The sequence below is a fragment of the Salvelinus alpinus genome, chromosome 28 (assembly GCF_045679555.1).
Source record: "Salvelinus alpinus chromosome 28, SLU_Salpinus.1, whole genome shotgun sequence".
NCBI lineage: Eukaryota > Metazoa > Chordata > Actinopteri > Salmoniformes > Salmonidae > Salvelinus > Salvelinus alpinus.
The window spans coordinates 25,061,331-25,080,579 of record NC_092113.1 but is presented as its reverse complement, the minus strand read 5'-3'; the positions used below and the strand labels follow the sequence as shown (position 1 = coordinate 25,080,579).

General features: G+C 41.4%; 1 protein-coding gene and 1 long non-coding RNA gene across 4 annotated transcripts in view; one reads left to right on the top strand and one right to left on the bottom strand.

Moving 5' to 3' along the window:
* Window positions 1-11,831, bottom strand: part of LOC139557478 (coiled-coil domain-containing protein 50-like) — a 40,669-nt gene extending 28,838 nt beyond the window's left edge. The window contains exons 1-2 of one of the 3 annotated variants that reach the window (XM_071372346.1): window positions 11,376-11,831; window positions 10,257-10,369 (exon numbers count right to left, since the gene is read on the bottom strand). In XM_071372346.1, coding sequence (XP_071228447.1) covers window positions 10,257-10,305 — 49 coding nt within the window. In that variant the 5' untranslated portion in view covers window positions 10,306-10,369; window positions 11,376-11,831. The remainder of the gene's footprint in view (window positions 1-10,256; window positions 10,370-11,375) is intronic. The other 2 variants (XM_071372345.1, XM_071372347.1) reach the window with 2 other exon arrangements.
* LOC139557480 (uncharacterized) lies at window positions 8,461-15,038 on the top strand. The gene is made up of 2 exons (XR_011671397.1): window positions 8,461-8,718; window positions 14,697-15,038. It is a non-coding gene; the product is annotated as an uncharacterized lncRNA (long non-coding RNA).
* Window positions 15,039-19,249: the final 4,211 nt, after the last annotated feature.

Below are 19,249 nucleotides of genomic sequence, written 5' to 3'. Positions count from 1 at the left end.
CTCCAGGGCATCCAGTTTCCACTGATCATCCTTGAGATGTTTCTACAACTTGGAGTCCAACTATGGTAAATACAATTGATTGGACATGATTTGGAAAAGACACATACCTCTCTATATATATATATACAGTGGGGAGAACAAGTATTTGATACACTGCCGATTTTGCAGGTTTTCCTACTTACAAAGCATGTAGAGGTCTGTAATTTTTATCATAGGTACACTTCAACTGTGAGAGGCGGAATCTAAAACAAAAATCCAGAAAATCACATTGTATGATTTTTAAATAATTAATTTGCATTTTATTGCATGACATAAGTATTTGATCACCTACCAACCAGTAAGAATTCCGGCTCTCACAGACCTGTTAGTTTTTCTTTAAGAAGCCCTCCTGTTCTCCACTCATTACCTGTATTAACTGCACCTGTTTGAACTCGTTACCTGTATAAAAGACACCTGTCCACACACTCAATCAAACAGATTCCAACCTATCCACAATGGCCAAGACCAGAGAGCTGTGTAAGGACATCAGGGATAAAATTGTAGACCTGCACAAGGCTGGGATGGGCTACAGGACAATAGGCAAGCAGCTTGGTGAGAAGGAAACATCTGTTGGCGCAATTATTAGAAAATGGAAGAAGTTCAAGATGACGGTCAATCACCCTCGGTCTGGGGCTCCATGCAAGATTTCACCTCGTGGGGCATCAATGATCATGAGGAAGGTGAGGGATCAGCCCAGAACTACACGGCAGGACCTGGTCAATGACCTGAAGAGAGCTGGGACCACAGTCTCAAAGAAAACCATTAGTAACACACTACGCCGTCATGGATTAAAATCCTGCAGCGCACGCAAGGTCCCCCTGCTTAAGCCAGTGCATGTCCAGGCCTGTCTGAAGTTTGCCAATGACCATCTGGATGATCCAGAGGAGGAATGGGAGAAGGTCATGTGGTCTGATGAGACAAAAATAGAGCTTTTTGGTCTAACTCCACTCGCCGTGTTTGGAGGAAGAAGAAGTATGAGTACAACCCCAAGAACACCATCCCAACCGTGAAGCATGGAGGTGGAAACATCATTCTTTGGGGATGCTTTTCTGCAAAGGGGACAGGACGACTGCACCGTATTGAGGGGAGGATGGATGGGGCCATGTATCGCGAGATCTTGGCCAACAACCTCCTTCCCTCAGTAAGAGCATTGAAGATGGGTCGTGGCTGGGTCTTCCAGCATGACAACGACACGAAGCACACAGCCATGGCAACTAAGGAGTGGCTCCGTAAGAAGCATCTCAAGGTCCTGGAGTGGCCTAGCCAGTCTCCAGACCTGAACCCAATAGAAAATCTTTGGAGGGAGCTGAAAGTCCGTATTGCCCAGCGACAGCCCCGAAACCTGAAGGATCTGGAGAAGATCTGTAGGGAGGAGTGGGCCAAAATCCCTGCTGCAGTGTGTGCAAACCTAGTCAAGAACTACAGGAAACGTATGATCTCTGTAATTGCAAACAAAGGTTTTTGTACCAAATATTAAGTTCTGCTTTTCTGATGTATCAAATACTTATGTCATGCAATAAAATGCAAATTAATTACTTAAAAATCATACAATGTGATTTTCTGGATTTTTGTTTTAGATTCCGTCTCTCATAGTTGAAGTGTACCTATGATAAAAAATTACAGACCTCTACATGCTTTGTAAGTAGGAAAACCTGCAAAATCGGCAGTGTATCAAATACTTGTTCTCCCCACTGTATATATATATATATATATATATATATATACACTGCTCAAAAAAATAAAGGGAACACTAAAATAACTCATCCTAGATCTGAATGAATGAAAAATTCTTATTAAATACTTTTTTCTTTACATAGTTGAATGTGCTGACAACAAAATCACACAAAAATGATCAATGGCAATCAAATGTATCAACCCATGGAGGTCTGGATTTGGAGTCACACTCAAAATTAAAGTAGAAAACCACACTATAGGCTGATCCAACTTTGATGTAATGTCCTTGAAACAAGTCAAAATGAGGCTCAGTAGTGTGTGCGGCCTCCACGTGCCTGTATGACCTCCCTACAACGCCTGGGCATGCTCCTGATGAGGTGGCGGATGGTCTCCTGAGGGATCTCCTCCCAGACCTGGACTAAAGCATCCGCCAACTCCTGGACAGTCTGTGGTGCAACGTGGCGTTGGTGGATGGAGCGAGACATGATGTCCCAGATGTGCTCAATTGGATTCAGGTCAGGCGAACGGGCAGGCCAGTCCATAGCATCAATGCCTTCCTCTTGCAGGAACTGCTGACACACTCCAGCCACATGAGGTCTAGCATTGTCTTGCATTAGGAGGAACCAAGGGCCAACCGCACCAGCATATGGTCTCACAAGGGGTCTGAGGATCTCATCTCGGTACCTAATGGCAGTCAGGCTACCTCTGGCGAGCACATGGAGGGCTGTTCGGCCCCCCAAAGAAATGCCACCCCACACCATGACTGACCCACCGCCAAACCGGTCATGCTGGAGGATGTTGGCAGCAGAACGTTCTCCACGGCGTCTCCAGACTCTGTCACGTCTGTCACATGTGCTCATGTGCTCAGTGTGAACCTGCTTTCATCTGTGAAGAGCACAGGGCGCCAGTGGCGAATTTGCCAATCTTGGTGTTCTCTGGCAAATGCCAAACGTCCTGCACGGTGTTGGGCTGTAAGCACAACCCCCACCTGTGAACGTCGGGCCCTCATACCACCCTCATGGAGTCTGTTTCTGACCGTTTGAGCAGACACATGCACATTTGTGGCCTGCTGGAGGTCATTTTGCAGGGCTCTGGCAGTGCTCCACCTGCTCCTCCTTGCACAAAGGCGGAGGTAGCGGTCCTGCTGCTGGGTTGTTGCCCTCCTACGGCCTCCTCCACGTCTCCTGATGTACTGGCCTGTCTCCTGGTAGCGCCTCCATGCTCTGGACACTACGCTGACAGACACAGCAAACCTTCTTGCCACAGCTCGCATTGATGTGCCATCCTGGATGAGCTGCACTACCTGAGCCACTTGTGTGGGTTGTAGACTCAGTCTCATGCTACCACTAGAGTGAAAGCACCGCCAGCATTCAAAAGTGACCAAAACATCAGCCAGGAAGCATAGGAACTGAGAAGTGGTCTGTGGTCACCACCTGCAGAACCACTCCTTTATTGGGGGTGTCTTGCTAATTGCCTATAATTTCCGCCTTTTGTCTATTCCATTTGCACAACAGCATGTGAAATTTATTGTCAATCAGTGTTGCTTCCTAAGTGGACAGTTTGATTTCACAGAAGTGTGATTGACTTGGAGTTACATTGTGTTGTTTAAGTGTTCCCTTTATTTTTTTGAGCAGTATATATATATATATATATACTGACACATATAGATGTGCAGAAGATTAATGTCCATTATGGCCAAACAGTTCTATTTTTGTTTCATCAGAGCAGAGGACATTTCTCCAAAAAGTACGATCTCTGTCCCCATGTGCAGTTGCAAACCATATTCTGGCTTTTTATGGCGGTTTTGGAGCAGTGGCTTCTTCCTTGCTGGGCGGCTTTTCAGGTTATGTCAATATAGGACTCGTTTTACTGTGGATATAGATACTTTTGTACCGGTATCCTCCAGCATCTTCACAAGGTCCTTTGCTGTTGTTCTGGGATTGATTTGCACTTTTCGCACCAAAGTACGTTCATCTCTAGGAGACAGAATGCATCTCATTCCTGTGTGGTATGACGGCTGCATGGTCCCATGGTGTTTATACTTGCATACTATTGTTTGTACAGATGAACGTGGTACCTTCAGGCGTTTGGAAATTGCTCCCAAGGATGAGCCAGACTTGTGGTGTTCTACAATTCTTTTCTGAGGTCTTGACTGATTTCTTTTGATTTTCCCATGATGTCAAGCAAAGAGGCACTGAGTTTGAAGGTAGGCCTTGAAATACATCCACATGTACACCTCCAATTGACTCAAATTATGTCAATTAGCCTATCAGAAGCTTCTAAAGCCATGACAAATTTATGGAATTTTCCAAGCTGTTTAAAGGCACAGTCAACTTAGTGTATGTAAACTTCTGACCCAATGGAATTGTGATACAAGTAAAATAATCTGTCTGTAAAGAATTGTTGGAAAAATTACTTGTGTCATGCACAAAGTAGATGTCCTAACCGACTTGCCAAAACTATAGTTCATTAACAAGAAATTTGTGGAGTGGTTGAAAAACGAGTTTCAATGACTCCAACCTAAGTGTATGTAAACTTCCGACTTCAACTGTATGTATGCATGTATGTTCTGAGCAGATTTGCTCAAGATTTAGTGAAACTCCCATGTAAACAAGAAGTGATATCACTAGGAGGATGGTTTGTGGCAGCGGTCATCTCTTGCAGGGAAAGCCACTAAGCCATGAGATGTCAATTACAATTAAACACACATAATCCCACTGCTTAACCTATAAACAAGACTAGACCATGTCTGTGTAAACAAGATTCTCAGCATGGACTGGCAGAGCAGAGCCTATGTTAACAGTGAATGACCACTCTGTCGCTCTCCCTCTCACTGTCTGTCTCTATCCTCCTCTTCCTTTCCACTCCATCTCACTGTTCTAAATTGTTCCAGTAGACTTAAGCCTCTGTGTGGGTTCCTCTGATGAGACAAAATAGCTAACAGGGAACTGTTGGCCTTAGTAGCTACACTACTACACCCTGCTCTTACAATGCCATGTTCCATCTTGGGTTCACGCAAGCAACCGGAGTTCACAGAACCAGTGAAATTGAGAATGTCCCCCCTTTGTCTTGTTCTGTAAAACAGGGAAGGGCCTTTCTTTTTGGTCAATTTGGTCATTTAGAGGTCAACAACATGCAAACGTGTTCGACAACACCGCAAGTCAAAAGGTAACCACTCTTTCTGACCACTAAACCCAGATATATTAAATTCCACTATCACTGTGGATGAATGTTAGTCTGAGACTAACCAGCATTCAGGGTTTAACCCCAGCATTAACCCTCATCCAGACAGACACGCCATTCAATTACAGTTACCTGCCGTGTGGCTAAAGAGATTATGCAACAAAATGGATCAGCCAGCTGCCCTTATGTGTCCAGTCTTCACAGAATGCACAGATTATGTGACTGTAGGGCTTTGAACCAGAACAGCTCAAGAGTTTAAGTCTTTCTCCAGCCTCAACATATTCAAGAGAAATTAAATGGACGGGACAAACTCCAGAAAAAAATTAAAAATAAAGTAGGCCTACATTCTTCTTGAAATAAAAAAAGAATGTTAAACAAAGACTGCTCAACTCACTCAGGCCCTAGAGCAGTGGAAGTGACTGACAGGCTTTGTAGGTGTGTACGCCATGTGGGTTAACTCGTTTTCTGGAACTCAGTCAGCCCTTTAAAAACTAAGCTCAAGTTACACATCCAAGGGTGTGGACGGGAAGGACAGAGAGACCGGTATTACATGACAGGGCTGGGAGGAAGTAGTCAGTGGCCACAACAAAAATAAAATTTTCAGGGTGGGGAGGATAGTCAGAACAATTATGTGGCCAACTCAAAAAGCTCAAGAAAGAGGATTGACACCCACCACCTCAAGATTGTTCTGAATTGTTTGTTAGAAACATTAGCATTCCCCCAACATTATTTTGTTGAAATATAATTTGGACTGAGTAATTAAAATAATTAATGGCCAATTTGGGTGCAATCTCAATTTATAGGATTCATATAAATATAGTACCTAACATCTGATTTGGACCCACCACACCTCAACAATGAGTATATAGTATCAGTTCTCTGTGTCTGACAAGTAGTATGGATCTGCGGCTCTGAGTATTATTTTTTCATCCTATGTAACGTATTCTTAGTGAACTTGGTCTGTTTTTTTGTTTTTACATGGTAGGGTCTCGATTTTATTTATATAAACATGGGGTTGAGGGACAAAAAAAAAGTTTGGGAACACCTGGCTTACAGGGTAAGGAAACCAATATGCCATTTTGTCATTTGGGTGAACTATCCCCATGTGATTTTTTTTTTTAATTACCAGGTTCCAGTGGTCAGAAACTGGTAATATCAGGATGTAGGATGGGACATAAACCTAACAACTTCAATTTCTTAATTTTTTTCTGTACAGATGGATTTGGTGATGTAATTTACTGAGAATACATTACGTAAGATGAAGAAACAATACTGCAAGCAGCAGCGCCATACTACTCGTCAGACAGAGAATTGATACTATATACTCGTTGTTAGGATGGGATTGGCGTGGTGTGTGGGGGATCCGTGGGTGGCGTTTGACAATTTCTTTGCATTGAATCCTATAAAACTAAAATGGTCAATTTGGGTGCAAATCAACTAGCTTAATTTCAAGGTTCAAATAGTCTTTCAACCAAATAAATGTTGCAGGAATGTTTATCTTATCTGCGTCTAACTACAGAAATGATTTCAGAACAATCTCAGATGGTAGGTGTCATGGCTTGCTGAAATGACATGGAACGACCCAGGAGGATCTTTACGTGAGTTTAGAGGGGAGGGGACCTTAAGCTTCTTTACAAAGGCATCAACTTGTTTCGTAAGAGGATAGGGAGTAAAATATCAAGTGGAATTGGTAGTGGCGAATGAAGGAAGATTTGGTGGGTAGGGGTTACAAGGGTATCAGATTGTCAAGGTGAGGGAGTCAGGGGGAGGACAGCTAGGGTTTCTGATAGACCGAAAGGTTGAAAGCGATACAGAAAGAGGTTAATAAGGGTTCCAGACAGTCGCCTCTCCAGGGAAAGGGACTGTAAAAGGTTCAAGTTAAAGTGCAGAGCCAGAAGCAAGCAGCAATGACCTTTGCGACCTGTGGGTAAAAACACCTTCCCCTATCATTAATCTTCCTCCACTGAGGATGTCAATCATGCATTAGGAAAATGACTAGTGCTTAAACAATGTTAGTAGAATGCAAATCTATCCAACCAACCAACCTCCAGTGAGAGGAAGCGACTGGTGTTCCAAAAGGAACATAGCCATTTTGCTTTTATCTACCCAGCCACTTGGACAGTGGATGATGTAGAGTGGTTGGCAGACAAAAGAAGTGGAGGAGGGAGAGTGGGAGAAAGTGACGAGGGGTTCTATTTTAAGCCAAATCCCCATCACCCACGCACCCCCTCACTGCTTCCCTTCCTCCTTCCCACTAGTCTGTTTTTACTGCTATTCCCTGTTCTGTAAACCTTAAATCGCACTCAGCTCAGTCCCTCTCTTTCTGTGTTGGACTGTTTTAACAAGAGTTGGGACCATCAGCTCCTGTGTGCTAAGACACTGATAGAGTGGTCACAGAGAGGAGGGGGCTGTGTGGACTGGGAGAGAGTCACTGGGAGAAAGAGTAACTGGGATGGGGATTGGGGGGGGGAATTCCTTAGGGAGCTACATTCAGGGGGAATGTACTGCAACTGCAAAATGGCTATGTTCCTTTCGGAACACCAGTTCCAAAAGGAATATAGCCTGTGATATAGGCCTGTGATATAGGCCTGATATAGCCTGTGAGGCAGGCTATATCAGGAACGCACCCGGAGGAGTAGATTTTTTTTAAACAGGAACAGATAAGAGGGGAGTGAAAACAAAGCAAGTTGACTTGGCTGAGATTCTAGGATGAGGAAGGAGAAGTGGGACACTGAGAACACCACACTTCAGGAAATTGATGCATAAATACAACCCACAGGATGTTAACTTAAATCTTTTGAGTAAACCTAACTACATTGAAGATTTTTTTTTAAACGGAACATGCAATTTCAAAGATTTTACTGAGTTACAGTTCATATAACATGCTGCCCACACCGCTCGCATTACGTGCGCTACAAAATAAATGTGCACATACAATCCTTTCATCCAAACTGCTCACGTGCGTCAACGAGCGTATGCATAGCCAGGTGCTAAAATAGACCTTATGTATATATTATTTTATTTTTTTACACTTGACGCGCTGCATGTCCCTTCCTCACCCCATTGTGTTTTTTAGGAGCATATACCCATGTGGCTGATTGAAAGATGAACTGAGGTCCACACTCCAGTCCAATAGGTGGTGGCATGCACCTTAAAGTTGGTTGCCAACTGCCATAAAGTCCACATAAGAGTAAGAAGACTGAAGGAGAGTTTACTAGAAACTAACTAGGTTTCCCCTTTTATCTGTGCATTAATTGTCATAGAGAACACACGATTTTGTGTGACTCAAAATTCTACAAAGAGACAGAAAAAGGACCTTGTGCATTTCAGGTAAAACAACCCAATGTTTATATCCCAGGACAAATTAGCTAGCACTAAAAGCTAGCTAGCTAAATGGCCATGAATGTTTCATGTGATTTGACCTGTTCCTAAACTAATATAGTTGGTTCAGATTTAATTTTGATATTTCAACCTGCGTGTCCTGAGCGCGTCTGGTGTGGCTGGACAAAATCAACATGAGCATGCAGACGAACGCGCATGCCTTCATTAGGCTATGGATCTCACATGACTAGGAATACAGACATGCATCTGTTTGTCACAGATACCTTCTTTTTTTTAAGTAGGGGCGTGGATCAGAAAACCAGTCAGTATCTGGCGTGATCACCAATTGCCTCACCAAGCGCGACATCTCCTTCACATAGAGTTGATCAGGCTCTTGATCGTGAAGAGCACACTTCTCCAGCGTGCCAGTGGCCATCGAAGGTGAGCATTTGCCCACTGAAGTTGGTTATGACGCCGAACTGCAGTCAGGTCAAGACCCTGGTGAGGATGACAAGCACACAGATGAGCTTCCCTGAGACGTTTCTGAGTTTGTGCAGAAAATCTTTGGTTGTGCAAACCCAGTTTCATTAACTGTTCGGGTGGCAGGTTTAGACAATCCCGCTGGTGAAGAAGCTGGATGTGGAGTTCCTGGGCTGGCTTGGTTACACATGGTACTGCCAAATTCTCTAAAACGATGTTGGAGGCAGCTTGTGGTAGATAAATCAACATTAAATTATCTCGCAACAGCTCTGGTGGACATTCCTGCAGTCAGCATGCCAATTGCACGCTCCCTCAACTTGAGACATCTGTGGCATTGTGTTGTGTGACAAAACTGCACATTTTAGAATGGCCTTTTATTGTCCCCAGCACAAGGTGTATTGATTATGCAGTTTAATCAGCTTCTTGATATTCCACACCTCTCAGGTGGATGGATTATCTTGGCAAAGGAGAAAGGCTCACTAACAGGGATGTTAACAAATTTGTGCACAAACTGAGAGAAACAAGCTTTTTGTGAGTATGTAAAATTTGTGGGATTATTTATTTCAGCTCATGAAAAATGGGATCAACAGTTTACATGTTGCGTTTATTTTTGTTCCGTGTAAAACAATGAGGACACTGACAAAACATTTCAGTAAAAATACATTTCTAAGGGAAAGTTTAGCATGATCAGACATCTTTGAGTGCTGCTATTGTTTTAGTGAATAGTATAGGGGTCCAACAGTGTCTACAGCTGGCTTTGTTAGTCCACTGCTCGCTGCTTAATGAAGCGTGAAAATGCTCTTACACACTGCTCATTGTCTATGGAAACAAGAGCAGAAAGGGAAATGATTATCTAGAAATCTATTGCTGTCCTGCTCAGGAGTTAGCATGTATGGAGAAATGCCAAAGAAAGCTAACCCACCCAAGCCACAACCTACTAACTTCATAATGTAAGAACATTAGAACCCATAGGTAGAAATCAGTAACTTTATGTCAAAGTACTGCAATAAGTGACAACAAAAAAGTAGCAAGTTAAAGAGGCCACGTTTCCTTAACACACACGCACACAGAGAACCTTTCCAGTGGGACCAACTTCTACCCTCAGCTGCAATCAGAGAGGGAGTGTATCTGGAATGGCCATCACACTACAGGCTCTTATCTGCTGCCACACACTACAGACCAGTCTTGGCTTTGACAGTGTACAGTCCTGCCTGCCATGCTAAGACATCGCATGAGCACCTCTTATCCCAGATGAAAACAAAACAAAGCGCTGGTGGAGAGGGACACGGCAACAACACGTAAGCCTCTGCTGAAACACATAACAAGGATGCTGGGTAGCTAACCAAATCCCTCAAGGGTCTATGTAATGAGGGTCTGGCTTTTTTATTTTCCACAGCAATTTGAAGTCACACACTTGGGCACATTCTTTTAAGTCTTAGTGAGGGTGGGGGTCTGTCAGGGCATCTGTGGCCTGGCCTTTCAAATCAAATGAAGTGTTACACCTATGTTTCCAAACACACACATGTCGGTCTGGCCAGTGAGTCTGGTTCTCTACGTACCTTCCTGGACCCTTGGCAGGTGGGACTGATCAATCTCCAGCTCTGTCATGGCTGCTGCAGAAGGGTAGTCACGGCCTCATTGCCCTCAGGGCCGGCCAGAGTACAGACAGACCCTGGGGAAGGAAGGGTACATAAAGACAAGTCCAGTAGCATAGAACAGTAATGTTCAACATTGAATTGCAGTAGTTACTCTTTGTTATAGCAAGGAGGGCACATTCAGCATTTGACTTTCTTAATCCTTTGTCCAAATGTGTCTATGTATGACAGAAGTCTACTGCAGGCAAACCGTTGAAGCACACACTATAATGACATAATTCCTATGAACTCTACTAAACTTATGTTAAACATTCTAAAACTATTATGACAATAGCTACAAATGTAACCCCCATGTAACACTTGCATGGCGGTTACATACAGTTCGAGAAACGCGAACGAATTTCCACAGCAGTACGCTACAACACGTACAGAATTCCATTACAAAGGCATTGCACAACATTGCAATTACGTATTTTTTTGTATGATAGTGGCGATACAGACAACGTGCTCTTTGTCAAATTAATATAAAGATCAACAATGGTTTAATGCGTGTCTGTCAAGCTCAATCAATCGCTAAAAACATGCCCAAACTAAAAAAATAAACAAAACCTACAGCTGTAACCGCAGCACTACCCTGAATATAGTTTGTAGCCTTCGTGCACACTAAAAGAACATTCAACAAGTAAACATGGTAGTTGAGTATAAACGTTTGATTAGTTTGTTGCGATTGTCTATTTTCCAGACACTTTATCCGCAGTTATCGTTTCACGTTCGCCATAGTCTCGGATACATCCGATAAACCTATTCCAGGCGTCTATTTAGATCTGACACAACTATCTTTTTAGTTTATCAATGAAACAAAGCTGATAGTTTGATGGCACGCCATTACGGACAAATAATGGACTAAATGAGCCTCCTTTATACTCCAAGGACCTTACATGTTCTGTAAGCCAAAACAGTCCAATACGCCATCTAAACGATAATTCGATTGATTCTTATTTGCGGTACGGTTCTAGAAACATAAATCCCTCTACTTTCACATCACATCAACAACTATTTCACGAATTCAAAATACATACTTACTGTACACTGTTTTAACCGTTTTTTTTAAACACAGTTGCAGCTGACAGTATTTTTCAGTGACACACGTTTGTGACGTCCATCTTCTATTTACACACAGGTGAGATTCAGATCGCTAATTAGCGCAGGTAGTCGACTGTCGTCCGTCTGTTTTCCGTAAACGCGCTGTAACATGGTTATATGGCCGTGTGGGAGTACTAACCCTATAAAGGTGTGTTTAAAAAATAAATAAAAATTCGCCGAGGTCATTATGCTTCCAAAACCATACCGCAAGTGACGCGTTTTAATGTTCAGACCAAGCGCAAGCTAAGGCTCTTAACCAAACTTCCCTATACAGAGAAGACGCCTTCGTCCAATGACTCTTATGTGCAATGGAACCGAGAGTCATTATCAAGGCCCAGGAAAAACTTAGCTCACTCACTGTGAAGTTGTTAGGCTGGAGATACTGAACACTGGCAGTTATGGGGGGTGATAAGGGACATAAGCCTAGACAACCGTTCCCCTTGACATGACACCAAAGCCTTACTAAGTCTGCGTTTCGTTTTCTGATTTACATGACACCAACGCCTTACTAACGTCTGTGTGATGCCTGCATCGCCTGCATCGCGTGTTAATGAAAGTCATAAGGTGCATAGTTTATATTTATATTAATTAAATCTCAACCATAAATGTTAGAAACGTACAATTTTTCTGTGCAAGCAGACATTGGGACTAGCCACCTTGAACTATAATGTAGCCTATGCCTTGTGTATTTCCTGTTATGGCTAATCTATAGATATTCTGTCTTTCCCTCAACACCTCATGGCATGGTATGTTATCTTATCTCGCTGTATACAGATCTAAATGTTTTCAGCCAATCACAAACTGTGTTGTTACAAGTTCCACATCAGACAACCAATAAGAGTTGTGTTCACGGCTTTCAGAGGAGTTCATAGTTGCTATTCGGGATCTTTGGGATGTCCATACCTCTATCAAGTATACATGTAAATTGGTTAAGTTTAGTGTTAGTTTAGGGTAAGGATGTCCCAAGGAATCCAGATTGCAGTGACAGTTCGTAGAGTGAGAGACTGGCACCGGTATTTGAGAGCTTGGCGGCAACACAGACATTTTTTTTTTTTTTACAAGCGGGGGAAGGGATTTTTGAGTGTCTGCCCCAGATAGTTTCATTATAGACAATAAAATAATTGCCAAGATGTACTTGATCTAATTGAGTAGTAAGTAGGCTATATTTAAGTTGTGATATCGTTAGGAAATATTTAGTTCTGTGTTTAGGCAAATTTGGTTTATTTGAAAATATTTTGGGGGGGGCATTTATTAGTAGTATTTATTTAATGGATTAATTCAATTATAAATGAAATAACTACTTTTCACTGAAGGGAAACGAGATACAACATACAACTTCGATGGAAGACCTACAGTTGAAGTCGAAAGTTTACATAAACTGAGTTTAAATGTATTTGGCTAAAGTGTTTCACAATTCCTGACATTTAATCCAAGTAAAAATTCCCTGTTTTAGGTCAGTTAGGATCACCACTTTATTTTAAGAATGTGAAATGTCAGAATAATAGTAGAGAGAATGATTTATTTCAGCTGTTATTTCTGTCATCACATTCCCAGTGGGTCAGAAGTTTACATACACTCAATTAGTATTTGGTAGCATTGGCTTTAAATTGTTTAACTTGGGTCAAAGGTTTCGGGTAGCCTTCCACAAGCTTCCCATAATAAGTTGGGTGACTTTTGGCCCATTCCTCCTGACAGAGCTGGTGTAACTGAGTCATGTTTTTAGGCCTCCTTGCTCGCACACACTTTTTCAGTTCTGCCCACAAATGTTCTATAGGATTGAGGTCAGGGCTTTGTGATGGCCACCCTATACCTTGACTTTGTTGTCCTTAAGCCATTTTGCCACAACTTTGGAAGTATGCTTGGGGTCATTGTCCATTTGGAAAACCCATTTGCAACCAAGCTTTAACTTCCTGACTGATGTCTTGAGATGTTGCTTCAATATATCTACATAATTTTCCTCCCTCATGGTGCCATCTATTTTGTGAAGTGCACCAGTCCCTCCTGCAGCAAAGCACCCCCACAACATGATGCTGCCACCCCCATGCTTCATGGTTGGGATGGTGTTCTTGGGCTTGCAAGCCTCCCCCTTTTTCCTCCAAACATAACAATGGTCATTATGGCCAAACAGTTCTATTTTTGTTTCATCAGACCAGAGGACATTTATTTAAAAAGTATGATCTTTGTGCCCATGTGCAGTTGCAAACCGTAGTCTGGCTTTTTTAATGGTGGTTTTGGAGCAGTGGCTTCTCCCTTGCTGAGCGGCCTTTCAGGTTATGTCGATATAGGACTTGTTTTACTGTGGATATAGATACTTTCATACCTGTTTCCTTCACGGTCCCATGGTGTTTATACTTGCGTAATATTGTTTGTACAGATGAACGTGGTACCTTCAGGCGTTTGGGAATTGCTCCCAAGGATGAACCAGACTTGTGGAGGTCTACAAAAAAAATTCTGAGGTCTTAGCTGATATATTTTTATTTCCTCATGATGTCAAGCAAAGAGGCACTGAGTGTGAAGGTAGGCCTTGAAATACATCCACAGGTACACCTCCAATTGACTCAAATTATGCCAATTAGCCTGTCAGAAGCTTCTAAAGCCATGACATCATTTTCTGGAATTTTCCAAGCTGTTTAAAAGCACAGTCATCTTAGTGTATGTAAACTTCTGACCCACTGGAATTGTGATACAGTGAATTATAAGTGAAGTAATCTGTCTGTAAACAATTGTTGGAAAAATTACTTGTGTCATGCACAAAGTAGATGTCCTATCCGACTTGCCAAAACTATAGATTGTTTACAAGAAATTTGTGGAGTGGTTGAAAAACGAGTTTTAATGACTCCAACCTAAGTGTATGTAAACTTCCGACTTCAACTGTAAAATCATGCCTGACAAAACGGTATCCTAATATGGTGTGGATACAGTAGTAGCCTATTCTACAACAATGTAACTGTATGTGCTAGTATTATTTATCTAATTGATCAATTAAATTGTAAATGTGGATAGGTACGCTATTTCATTCAATGATTACGTTATTGTACAAGGTAGATACAGGAGTAGTCTATAGTCTACAATAATAATGTAATTGAATGTGTTATAGTATCATTTATTTAATTGATGAATACAATTGTAAATGGGGATGGGTAGGCTACTTCATTCAGTGAATTCTGAATATGTTGCTATCTCTGGGAGTATGTTAATGACAGCTTTTCAGCTGTTGCACTATGGCAATGTCAAACTAATTTCGAAATCTCTTTCTTTTAGTCAAGATGTGATGAGCCAGAGCAACCAATCAGCTTCACTGCAGGCGCTCAACCCACCACCCTCACTGTTCTCCCTCCACAAGTAACCACATCCTCTTCTCCTGTTCAACTACTTTGCCACCACACTAGAAATGACTGTACATTTACCCCTGTGCCCATCTCAGTGTAACATGATCCATCCAAGGCCTCAGCTGGATGCATAAAATGTGAGAAATGTTAGCGAGATGCTATAGTATGTGTGTATGGATGGAGTTCCAAGTAAAGACTTGAGAAGATGGCAAAGGAGATAGTGATGAGAGTGAGAGCATACAATATGAAAATAAAAACCACTTGGGATCTAAAATGAGTGTGGGGTGCCTCTTGTGTCTCCTTTTTGTCCGTTTGAGGATACTACAGTCACCCCTGGTGGAGGTTCTTGGAACACTGTGATTTAAGTCTGAGCAGAGGTTGAAGAAAACCTTCAAAGGTGGTGGTGCTATGTTGCATGTTATCTTGAATACCCCCTGTATATAGCCTCGTTATTGTTATGTTATTGTGTTACTTTTTATTATTTGAAATTTTATTTTTTAACCTCTTCTTGAACTGCACTGTTCAAGAAGAGATAGCTAATTGAAATAGCTAATCCTGGCTGCCAATGTTCTAGTATTAATTTATTGAGACAAGCAGATCAGAGATGTCAAGGTGGTACTCAAGCATTTGCCATGTGTATGTGACACACATATGTATGGTCATATTCTTTATGTTTTATTTAGTTTATTTTGCCTCCCAGGTATTTGCATTTAATGTAAGTATATAATTACTGCTGCTAGGGGAGCTGTGACGTCAATGAAGTGAGTTAGTGAGATCTTTAACATTTCTTCTTCATTATGGAGAATGACTAGTTCTGAAAACAAACGTTTCTCTGTCTCATAATTTTACCCTATTAATTCAAGTATGTAATGTGCAAAAATGCAATAAGACTCAAAATATTGAGGTAACATGGTTAATTACATAGTGAGCTTGGTGATGTTTGAAGGCACTTTTAACTGAGTGAAAAACGGGCTGGTATTTTCCCCATTGTAAGTAAATTAATGGAGTTAGGCTAGGTTGCTAATGGTTTACATGAACGAGAAGGGATTTTAACATGGCGTCCAAACTTTCTGTGCTTTTTTTTCAACGTTTTAGAGCCAATTTGTTTTATTTTCTATGAACAAAGGCACAGTTTACTTTAGGGAATATATGTAAATATGTGATGTCACGAAAAAATGTGTTAGTGTTAATATTTGTATGAAAATAGCATTTAACAGTTTGCTAGCTTGATGCTAACCAAAGTTTGCTTGGCTAAGCGCTATAGTAGTTATCTCTAGCCTAGTTGGTTTTAGTCAATGTCAGCTTAAATTCGTATTGATGCGAGAAATAGGCATATCTACACAGTAATGGTGGCTGCAATATCAACTAGCCTAATAAGTTTTGCATTGAGGTGACAGTCCTATTTTAGCTAAATCAACAAATGACACTTAAACTAACACGTAACACATGTAGACATTTTTAAGATCATTCATAATACTCTTACATGCAAACTGACACGTGACGTGACAGTGACACATTACGCAACCTGAACAAAAAGTCTACATGACGTGTACGTGTCACGTGACGTGAACGCGTCGGCAGTTTGACGCCTTAGAAACAAACTTTGACAGTCCATGTTAATTCATGGCGTTATTTTATGACGCTAGGAAGACGTTAAGTGACTTGGTGAGAGGTATCAGAAGCATCACAAGGCTTAATTCTGGCATGAATCACCCCCCATAGGCAGTAGTGCTACATATGTATCCTACATAGACTAATAAAACGTGTTTGTGTGTGTATCCTGTAGCCTACAGTACATCCGATACTTGAAACTTGTCAAAAAAACTTTCAAATTGTATATTTTAAAAACTTTTCCACAAGTTTAAAATAACATTTATATTTTAATACAATTAAGTTATATGGCTATTTGAATTACTAGGCATTTTCTGCCATCTGCTGGTGCCATTTAAAAACAACAAGCTGTGGCCATGGGATGACATGGGTGACAACAAGCCAGCGGCATGAGCGAAGATGGTAGATAAATGAAGATATTTCACCAAGGCTGTTTACCACTGGGTGTGTAGACACCAATGCAATAGCAGCTGGGTCTGGTCTACTTAGTTCATTAACTTTCATTGAAGAAAGATAACAGCGAGTGGGGTGTCTCACTTTCTCTTCTGTCTCTGGCGTGAGTTGTGTGTGGCACACACAAGGTCAAAAGTCAGCTACACCCATACATTTAGGGTGAACTGTTTAGGAACGAGCAGATAGTTATATGCATCAAATATACATGAATGTGCATTCTTTATAGATACAAAAATAAAAACAAACATAGTACTTAGCTCCATTTGAATCCTGCCAGATAATGTGCCATATCCTGATCGAAAATAATTGTAAAAAATTATTTTGGAGGTGTGACACTTCTTCTCATCCTTCCCTCCCGCTGTCTCTCACACCATCAGCCACCTCTGATTATTGAGTTGTGCTCCTTTATAAATGCTATACCCTATACATTCATATATTTCTCTTCTAAATCTCTTTTAAATCAGCTCTGTTGGAGTCCTTAGCACAAATCATTTCAATTTCAACTAAATACTTTATTAAAACATGCTCTTTAAACCGCCAAAAAAATGAAATTAATCAGATGGCCCTTGACTAAAACAGTCTATGAGTTGTAAAAAAGTAAATGTCACCGGCCGCTTGCGCCACCTTCATTACCATACCAGAGGCCATGGCACTGACGTCAGAGACCTCTGTTAATTAAATAAACAATTGCAAATGGTGACGTACTTTTGTTGCAAAATGTTACCTTCTATGAACACACCCCGTCTGTCTCTCTAGCGTCTCAGCCAATGACTACGTCTGCCTGTGTCTTGGCCTATTTAGGATCCATAATAAATAGAAATAGGAGGATTTATTGCAGGGCTAGGCAAAAGTGAAATTCCCAAATATAATGTCTTGCTAGAACAAGCTTGGCCATTGAGCAGTTTGAGAATCAATTAATGACCCATGGCAAATCCTACACTGGCTTAAACTGACTTCAAATGCCATCTGGGCCAAGGGGCCTGGAGCCGTAAATAAACACTTTATAGACAGGTAACTGCAAAATAATGGAAATACTTAAGTAAATGAGGGATACAAAGTGTATTGAAAGCAGGTGCTTCCACACAGGTGTGGTTCCTGAGTTAATTAGGCAATTAATATCCCATCATGCTCAGGGGCATGCATAAAAATGCTGGGAAGGCCATTACTCTGGCCATTATTTTGGCCACCATGGTGCCCCCATAGGATGACAATGCCCTCATCCACAGGGCACGAGTGGTCACTGAATGGTTTGATGAGCATGAAAATAATGTAAACCATATGCGCCCTCCCCAAAATAAATAATCAAAATAATCCTGAACCATTTTGCACATAGCTACTTTATTGAGGAAAAGTGTACTTACTATGCCTGTGATATGTGGTTGTCCCACCTTGATATCTGTAGAAGAAAGCACTGACTGTAAGTCAATCTGGATAAGAGCGTCTGCTAAATGACTCAAATGTAATGGCCGTCTCAGTCACCATATCACGATAGTGTCACAACTTACCAATAGAGTTCCAGACACTTGTAGAATCTATGCCAAGATGCATTGAAGCTGTTCTGGCTCGTGGTGGCCCAATGCCCCATTAAGACAATGTATGTTGGTGTGTCCTTTATTTTGTCAGTTACCTGGATCTCCACTTCCATTCTCATTTCCTTCTGCTGTATTAATTGACCATTTCAGGCCCAACATTGTATTGTAGGATGAATATCAAAATTGATATCAGGGATAATGTTACATGTGTTATGTGATTTAATATAAGAACAGTATGCATACATTTTTACATCAGCCCCAATGCAACTGACGAATAGTCCAAATAATCCAACGTGCGACATGACACCTGCTCCAGAGGAGTAACACTGACTAATATTCATAAACACCTCCATCCTCATGTAGAGTGTATGACCTATTAGGCTACAGGATATAATGCCCAACTAACTGCTTTCAATGCATTTTTTAAATCAACAAAATCACATTGTACTGTGACCAGGGAGTCATGTGTTTGGATGGGTAGCCGAGGTGAGGGAGATAAATGCTATTCCATAAAGCCTGTAAGTCACGCATTGAGTCGGTTAATTTGATGGAAGTGAAGTCACGTAGCAGGTTAATTAATTCATAAAATAAACAGTAAATTCTCTGCCCTTGTCTCTCCACCTGGTCCCCCTCCACATATGAGCAGGGCATTTTAAACACCTGGGCAAATCCGATTTGACCTTCTGTTCTGGTATAATTTCTTTGAGACCTAGTTGATCTGTCAACGTGTGATTGTGTCTGAGAACTGAAGCAGTGTTAATATTGAATGTGTAATATGCGGTTTGATTATGGTGACAATGTTCCATACACTTTACACCATCAAAGTGTAGCTGCTACTTAAGTTATTTCTCATGAATCCCCATGGTTGGATTAAGATAAACACAATTGT